Source organism: Sprattus sprattus, assembly GCF_963457725.1.
Source record: "Sprattus sprattus genome assembly, chromosome: 2".
Taxonomy (NCBI): Eukaryota; Metazoa; Chordata; class Actinopteri; order Clupeiformes; family Clupeidae; genus Sprattus; species Sprattus sprattus.
Window position 1 is genome coordinate 63,987,014 of NC_137921.1, and position 8,715 is coordinate 63,995,728.

General features: G+C 42.1%; 2 protein-coding genes across 2 annotated transcripts; one reads left to right on the forward strand and one right to left on the reverse strand.

Annotated features, from left to right (window-relative positions):
• Nucleotides 1-1,108: 1,108 nt before the first annotated feature.
• On the forward strand, nucleotides 1,109-3,038 carry naa20 (N-alpha-acetyltransferase 20, NatB catalytic subunit; the record flags this gene model as incomplete). Its single annotated transcript, XM_080860534.1, has 6 exons — nucleotides 1,109-1,230; nucleotides 1,572-1,596; nucleotides 1,749-1,839; nucleotides 2,169-2,304; nucleotides 2,397-2,542; nucleotides 2,698-3,038. 6 exons carry the CDS (start codon nucleotides 1,109-1,111, stop codon nucleotides 2,781-2,783), a joined length of 606 nt encoding a protein of 201 aa, XP_080716660.1. The 3' UTR covers nucleotides 2,784-3,038.
• A 49-nt stretch (nucleotides 3,039-3,087) lies between these two features.
• crnkl1 (crooked neck pre-mRNA splicing factor 1) lies at nucleotides 3,088-8,341 on the reverse strand. Its single transcript, XM_080832297.1, has 14 exons — nucleotides 8,190-8,341; nucleotides 7,583-7,735; nucleotides 7,383-7,474; nucleotides 7,140-7,298; nucleotides 6,853-7,034; nucleotides 6,467-6,645; nucleotides 5,910-6,080; nucleotides 5,542-5,733; nucleotides 5,183-5,242; nucleotides 5,004-5,084; nucleotides 4,674-4,913; nucleotides 4,438-4,539; nucleotides 3,947-4,195; nucleotides 3,088-3,700 (listed from the first exon to the last, which is right to left on the reverse strand). Exons 1-14 carry the CDS (start codon nucleotides 8,235-8,237, stop codon nucleotides 3,176-3,178), a joined length of 2,433 nt encoding a protein of 810 aa, XP_080688423.1. The 5' UTR covers nucleotides 8,238-8,341; the 3' UTR covers nucleotides 3,088-3,175.
• Between the last annotated feature and the right edge of the window lie 374 nt (nucleotides 8,342-8,715).

Here is an 8,715-nt window from a genome sequence, read left to right on the forward strand (position 1 = left end):
CAGGATTAATACAAGTTTATCTTATCTTATCTTATATGCAGTGTTAAAAAAAAAAACATTTACCTCCAAGAATGATGCTTTCTGCCCTGGATACACTGGTGTTTAGATTGATGATCTCAGAGACAACACGGACAGGTGAGTCTCTCAGAATAGTGACAGAGAGAGAGGTTGGGATGCCATGGCGTAGCACCCTCGGTGCTGAAATAAGGTAAGATGGACCACGACTGCTGCTGTACGAAACAAACAATATTACATTATTAATGTTGTAATTTGTTAATTATATAAACTTCTATGGAATAAAATCTATATAGCAATAAAGTGAAGTTTAAAAAGCACAGTACAGAGTTCCAACTTGGTCAGTTATACAATGGTGTATCTACATGCTTACCATGACAAGAAGGAATAACTTTAAAGTTCGCTACTAAGAAAGCAGTTTTATGATGGTCTAACTTAATGTTAAACCTAGGGGATAGGACTAGACTGCCATGTTATTACAACTCCTTCTGAAAACTACACATTTCTTTGTAAGTCCAACAGAAATCCATCATAAATCATAAAACCAACCTTGGAGTGGTCTGTGCTCCACTTAAACTTATAAAAAATCCAAAGAGCCCAAGTGCTTGAAGCCACTCCATTTGCAGCTTCGCTTGTTTGGTGAATGTGTAACCAAAGAGTAGCTAGGGTGCTTTTCACACCAACTTAGATGCCCCACCTATACCTGCCCAAGAGTAGGCGTTCTCACTCAAAATAGACATATCAAATGAAGCGTATGAGAAGATATGTAAAACTAAGGGGTAATATCAATGACGATCTTTAATTACTGAATTTACCAGTGGGAATACCTGGTTAATTACAGACACATTTGTCATGCACACAAGCATACAGTACAATGTATATATATTTCAGTGGCTATAACTCAGTGGTTCATTTTTGTTAACTTGATCCAAGACATTTTTTGTAGTTTAGTGGGAATGTAGAACCAGGGTCCAAACACCTGCAAACTGACTTTGAGACCCAGGCTTGCTTTAAAATAATTGTCATACTACTTCTTTGGAGCAGATGGCGCTATGTTCCCTCTTTAAAAAAAATGAATCTACGATTCTGACGTATGGAGTTGAAAGTTGAAAGTTCACGGTTGCTGACAAAACCCTGCTGCTTGCAACGAGCACACGCCAAAATGACAACATTACGGGCATTTACGTGTGACGACCTTTTCAAATTTAACAATATGTAAGTGTAGTACGTGCGGATTTTTGTCATTTTTTCGTACCAACGGTGTTTGTTCAGATTTTCTTTGCCACAACAATGATAGTTACATCGAATGTTAGCTGAAGTGAAGTAGCTAGCTAAGCTAATGTACTTTTCTCGAAACGTGTAAGTAATTATGTAGCACCAACAATATTTAGTTAGTTAGCTAGATACCGATGGTTCAAAGTTAGCTAGATACCGATGTTTCAAATCGCAGTCAGTGGGCAATACCTAGCTAGCTAGATTGCTGACTTAGCATTTGCATCCAGACTACTCTGTGCTTGAAATAGCTCCATTCATTCTGTTTCTTTTCCCCTTTAAAGCAATTTGGATCCCCTGACAGAAACTGTATCCTTCGAGTACTCTACAGAATTGGAAAAATATGATTCAATTTAAAGTCCAATGCATTGTTTTCACAAGCATTCTAGCATGTGTTATTATGCTGTGTTATAGACTACAACAACAACAGTATATTTCTTCTTTAACTATTTGCTTTGCAGTATGGTATACCATTCTATTTACAGTACCTGGCTCACTGGCCGGAGTATTTCGTTGTTGCAGAGGCACCCGGCGGTGAGCTGATGGGCTATAGTAAGTATTAATCAGGGCTGTAGCTTTGATCACTTTTCATGTCCCATGACTGAAGCTGACTTTACTCAAACTCATTGTTTTTGATGTCATTCACGAAAGAACATCAGATTACGCGGAAATATTACATTGAGCCTGCTATTTACACCCAAATGTGCTGATCTACTAAATTGCAGTGATGAAAAATAAGGGGGAAGAGCTAAATAAACTAAACAAAATGTATGGTTAAGAGTTGGGCCAAATATAATATTATTACAAATGTTATATATATTAAGTCTACAATAATGTTTGATATATGCAGCATTAGACAATTCACTTTTATTCTCATGAAGTTATGGGAAAGGCTGAGGGTTCGGTTGCCAGGGAGGAGTGGCATGGGCATGTCACGGCCCTCTCTGTGGCCCCGGAGTTCCGCCGGCTGGGCCTGGCAGCCAAACTTATGGAGATGCTTGAGGAGATATCAGAGAGGTATCCATTAACCTGATGTTCTGGGATATTGTATACATCATTCATGAGCGATAGTTGGCATTGGCTAATCTCCTTTTGTCATGGTGTTCTAGGAAAGGGGCTTTCTTCGTTGATCTGTTTGTTCGCGTCTCCAATCAAGTGGCGGTGAACATGTACAAACAATTAGGTTACAGTGTGTATCGCACCGTTATAGAGTACTATTCCGCAAGCAACGGTGAACCAGATGAGGATGCATATGGTAAGTTTTCTAAAGTGCTGCTGTGCCAAGAAGGTATACTAAATCACATTTCTTGTCAAATCAGTTAATTTTATGTTGCTACATTGTTCCATGTTAAATTTTTTTAACAAATTTGTGGGGTTATCAGTATACATCTTTTTGGTCTGTCTTTGCAGATATGCGGAAGGCCCTATCGAGGGACACGGAGAAGAAATCAATCGTCCCATTACCACATCCTGTCAGACCAGAAGACATAGAATAGCACAGGACAGTGACTCTTTAAGGCATCCTATCAACCCATATTGGGGGAAATGTTTTTATTAGTTAATCCTTTACTGAAAGAATTGAATGACTGTGCTGATTTTTATAGATGCCTGAGAGTCACTGTGAACACTATTTAAGCCTGTAGTTTCCCCTAGTAATCAATGGCCTCTAAAGGCCAGTCAAATATCAGCGTAGAGAGGGCCCCTAAAACGATTCCTATACTACTGCTGCGGTTGTTTGGAAAGCATCTGAAATAAAGAGAACCCATGCACATTATTATTTCTTTGTTTATTTTCTTGTAAAAACATAATAGAAATGAATGCATTGCTTAGCAGTATGAAGGGTCCCAAGAGTCCATGTTAGGTGAAGCAAAAAGGCTTATCTGAAGAATTAGTTGTCTTCTGAATCTGATTTCTTCTTCTTTTTCTTCTTCCCTTGATCATTTTTGTCATCATCATTGTCACTCTCACTACTACTACTGCTGCTGCTGCTGGTGCTGCTGCTGCTGCTTTCCTGGTCATCATCTCGATCATCATACACCTTCTCTTCTGAGGCTCCTGCAGGAGACGCCTCCCGGACCTCACTGGGCCCGGCCAGGGGACGATCCTCTGTTTCCTTCTCTGGTTCAGTCTCCATTTCTTGGTCTGTTCCCTTCTCTTGTTCCGTCTCCATTTCTCCCTCCTTCTTCTCCCGTCCTTGTTCTTCTTCTTCATCATCATCATCGTCGTCGGTGTCTTCTTTTTCTTTGTCATCATCACCACCTTTGTCGTTGGCGTCGTCGCCCTCCTCTGCTTCCTCCTCATCTTCCTGCTTCTTTTTCCACATTTTAGCCATGGCGAGAAGCTTGAGGTTGGGCTGGTTCGCTGTGTCTTCAGGGAAGATGTAGTCGTAGTACTCCTCCCAGCCTGCGTCCGACTAGTGAGCGAAAGGGTAGAACAAAGAATGAGTTCCCTCCAAAATCCCCAAAGGGACAATCATTTAGCCATACATGACGTGTTTAACATCTAAACTTCTCAAGAAAATTGGCCTGGATGCCCATGGATTATATGTGCAACCGCGACGTATACAGTTGCGTTGAAGAGCTATTTCACAACACTATCATAAATGATGCATATAATGACATCAACTCATTTTACATTCCCGTTCCAACTCCTTTCTTACCCCATCCTCGGCTGTCAGCTTCCTCCTCCTCTTCACCTTCTCGGGCAGCAGCTTCCTCACCCTATCCCTGGTGGTGAGGGAGCCGAACTCATGCTCAAAGTCCCTCCAGGACTCCAGGAGCATCAGCCGCTCCTCCTTCTCCTCGCAGCTGCGCAGGCCCTTGTTGGCCTCCTCGTAGATCTCCCTGCACTTCTGCAGCCGATCACTGCTGTTGATGGACAGCTCAAACTGGCCATAGCTGATCCAGACCTGGAGACAAGTGGGGAGATTTCAGAGCATATAGTGCATATAGCATATAGTGGTCATGAAGTGGAGATGGAGATGATCTGTATCCTACGTCTGTCCGGGCCATGATATTATACAGACTGCAATAGGCTTAACCAGCTGGCATGTGCCAACCTTAGAGAATATATGTTTAAATTGAACATGATTCAGATGTCAAAGAACCTCAAGGCCAGTAGACTTTGAACATGAAGTGACACCATACAGACCTTGACATGTTGAGTACGCTGCAGCAGTCTTTGGTAGAGTCCTCTTGTGTGGTCATATTCTTCTTGCTCGATTTCAAAATCGATGTACGACTTCCACAACACCTTAGAAATAACACAAATGTATAACATGCATATTACTGACATGTCAGAAATGACTGAAGTCATAGTGATTCTCTTGTTTCAGAGCAGAGTGGAAACGGCGACCAAGAAGCAATGGCACATATTGATAGCCTTACCTCAGGCATGTCCAGACGGGGTTGCCCAATAGCCAGCTCAAAAATGCCTCGTGCTCTCTCAACGTCTCCTAAAATAGTCTCCAGCTCTGCAAACTTGATCCAGGTGGTGCAGTTCTCCGGGCTGTACTCCAGGTACTTCTCGTACAACTTCCTGCATCTGTCGAACTCTCGTAGCTGCAACTCGAGTTCGATGTAGCCCTTGAAGAGCTTGTTCTTGGGGCACTTACCAATGGCAGAACCCTGAAAACAGAAAATAAAAACACTTCAGAATGAATGGGCACAACACAATGGGGGAGTAAAAATAAAACCGGTGAAACGGGAACAGCTTACCAGTCCTCGCCGTGCACCCTGGAGATGTTTCTGACGAATCTCAAACTGAGCGTAGAGCAGCCACATCTTGGCAAATGTGAACTGGAACCGGGTACATTCATTATAATGTTACATTTACCAGTGTCAGAGTAACACAAAATTATTTGTGAAATGTTCAAGGTCATGTCAGGGGTTAATACCTTTTTGTGTGGGATGAGATCCAGGCATGCTTGGTACACCTGTCTTGTTCTTTCAGGGTCCTATGCACAAGATCAACACAAGATCTTCAGCAAGTAGTCATAACCCTGAACAATGCTTCAGTGTCCATTGTTGTGATATGAACACTGTCAACTTCTTGGTAAAAATCAATTTCATTCAATTTACAAAACCCCTACACCAATCCACATGTGTTGGTATGGTAACAGAACATGTCTACCTCTGTATAATTCAATGCAGTTCCATTCACTGAAACTTTTAGATATGTGAGGGGTGTCTTCAAAGTAAAGCTCTCGTAAGTCACCTGGTACATACTGAGGGGAGGAGAAGAAAAATGCCTTACCTTGACCTCCAACTCCTCGTAGAGGGCGTAGTTGATCCACAGATAAATGTAACGGCGCCAGTGACGCTTCTCCTGGATTGGTGGGGTGTTGGCAATGGCTCGCTCGTACACGTCCCGCACCGTGTCAGGGTCGGCATCGCTTTCCACCAGACGCAGGTAGTCAAACCAGGCATCGTAATTGTGGGGATTCGCCTAAACAAACAAAGCTGTTAAATTAATATTCTCATCCTCAAAAATGTTTCAACTTAAACACCCATCAAAAGCACTTTGTAGTCAAAAGAGGCTATACAAGACACTCGAAGCATGAAATGAAGAGCTGAGTTTAAGTGCTGCTAAATGTTTTTGCCGTACAGAACAATGGATTTTACCTTGACTTCCTCCTCATATTGGAACCTTCTTTTGCTGACAATGACATCCTCGATTCCTCTCCGGTCACCAAACTTCTTCTCAAACATGGTGTAGTTCTTAAAGAGCTCCTGAGCTTGCTGCTTAGGGATCCGGTCCAAGGCATACTTGTAAATGACTCTGACTCGTTCAAACTACAGTAAAAAAAAAAAAAAAAAGACAAACCAGTGAGTTGTGGGAGAATGCTTACGGTGCAAACCCATGCCACCGTTGTGAGCGACTTCCATCGCTTTGAGTGGGCGTGGTGTAGCGTGTGGAAATAGCATGCAGTCCAACTGTCAAAGACGACACCAAACAATCTCATTGGCTGCTGCCGGGAAATATCGCTCCTCATTTGCATAAGTTTCAACATGTTCGAATTTTCAACGGACGCGTCGCTCAGATCGCTAATTTACGTCACAATGGATTGGCTCCCATTGAAATGCATTGGGTTTAGAGATCGCGTCGCTCGCAACGGTGGCATGGGTTTGCACCGTTACTGAAATGATTGTGCAGAACGTTGTGTTTTGTGATGCACTACCTCCTTTTGCTTCTCCTCAAATCTTGCAAAGGCCACATACAGATATTCATCGACTTGCACCTCCCCGAAGAACTCTACAGCTCTCTCAAACACCTTCCTCCCGTGAGCAATGTAGCCGTGCTTTTCCTCAAAGTGTGCATACTTGATCCAGTTCTTGATCACGGGATGAACAATAACAAGTGCACTGGAGTTAAGGAATTCAAAACAAATTTGATTTGGTACTAGAACCTTAACAGTACACATTTTGCTGAACAAGGCAAACCACTTTCAGGGTACCTCTGATGTTTGAACCAGCTTTATGCCACTTTGTGGTTGCAGACAAATTTCACATCATATCTGTTTTCATGGCAAAGCCAGCCTTTATATAGAATACACTCATAATGCACTTTTTATAAGGATATAGTTCTCGTAGATGAGACGGGCCTTATCCACTTCCTTATATCGCAGTTCAAAGTTGATGTAGGAATGCCACGCCTGCTCCTCTGGTTCCCACTCCATCCACCTTTCAAACACCTGCCGGCAGCCAGCAACGTTCCCCAGTAATTCCTCCATATATGTGTACTTGTACCTGTTCAAGACAAAGAAAATGCTCCAGTATGCTGTGATCAACTGCCTTTGAAACACACACTCTGTCAATGAAGGTCATTGAAAGGTGACAGTAGGAGGCCCTCACCAGAACGCGTTGACACGAGGCAGTATGGTGATGGCTCTGTCCCAGATGTTGCGCGAATGGTTCACCTGGCGATTCTTCATCTCCATCTCGGCATATTTCAGCCAAAGGGTGATGTTTCGGTGATCTACATCCAAAGCACGCTCGTAGATGGACCGAGCCCTGAAACCAATCAAAACTATCTTTAGAAACACATTTTAAAAAAAGAGAGTGGACAAGGTGGTTTCATTAGCCCTACAACTTTACCTTTGGACTTCTTTTAAACTCTCTTCCCATTGTGCGTATTTTATCCAGTTGCTTATGACAGTTCGGTTTTTTCTGATGTTGTCCTCGAACCCCTTTGACAAGAGATGATAGGTGTAAGAGATGCAAGTGACGTGCAAGACATTTAACATACAAATATTAGGTGAACAGTTTGAATATGAACTGTTTTTCCGTTTACTTACCTTTCGCTTCTTTAACTTGTAATCATTTAACTCTTCTTCATCAGTGATCTTTTGCTTTGGTGGCGGTGGCAGAAGTTCAAGTTCTCTCTCCTTCGCCTCTCTCAACAACTGCTCGGCTGTGATTTGCACCTCAGCCGGGGCTTTGTTTTTAACCTTACAACAGACAGGGGAAACCAAAGAACTGAGTTTATGTTTTGGCACTTTTGTAAATAACAATGGAGAAATCGTTCTGGTTGGCATGCCTGGTGGTTTGGGTAGCGTTCTAACGTTTGTCTAGTTCGTAGACCGTTAATACAATTTGTCCATCTAGTAGAACTTAGTTATGTATCTTGGCAATGTCTACATTAACACGGACATAGACGAAACTAACTAGCTAGCCTGTGAAGTAGTTTACGTTAGCCATACAAACCAGTGATTCTCGGCAACAGCATATACAAAGTAATCTCCATGCATTCATGCAAAAAACACAGCATCATGCTTAAACATGTATTGTACATTAGAATTTTAACTTCTGTAGATCGATAGGCTAATGTTAGCCTTGCCTGAAATACACGTAATGTTAACGTTGCTAGCTAGCTAATCGTAACTGGCTAACAAAACCACTTACCTTTGCAACTTTAGGTATTCTCTGTTTTCCTGCGGCGGTGGACGCCATATTTGTTTTCTGTTACAGAATAGCAGTACGGAAAATAAACAAATAACCGATTAATTACGTGTTTCTAAAACAAAATTTTAGCTCATGTATCCAATGTGTGAGTTTTCCGCCATTAGACGTTGCCGTGCGTATGACGTTGCACGTAAATCTTGAACTTTGACCTACCGTCAATTACGTCGTTCAGCGTCAGGTTACCATGGTAACTCAAGTATAGCCAACATGCGACAATTAGCTCTTAGCTTTTAAATGCTACAATACACTGTTGGACAAATTTCTTTTTTTTCCACACATCGCGGAAAAAGGTCAGTGCACTTCGGATTTTCACAATTGAACACTTTGGAACCTTCTTTTGCTGACAGCTAAAGCAAGGTTTTGAACACTTGCATTTGCAACTAGTGTTGGGTAAATTATTTCTAATTGCCTGCCCTCTCTTATCTATATAGTACTTAACGTTACCTTATTAGTATGCACGTAATCA

Bases quoted from the DNA above. Each gene is read 5' to 3' on its own strand.
- crnkl1 (XM_080832297.1), bottom strand. From the start codon at position 8,237: ATGGCGTCCACCGCCGCAGGAAAACAGAGAATACCTAAAGTTGCAAAG. The intron at 5,734-5,909 runs GTAAAATCCATT...TTGTTTGTTTAG, and splicing joins AATATGAGGAGGAAGTCAAG to GCGAATCCCCACAATTACGA. The intron at 5,243-5,541 runs GTAAGGCATTTT...TCTTGTGCATAG, and splicing joins ACGAGGAGTTGGAGGTCAAG to GACCCTGAAAGAACAAGACA.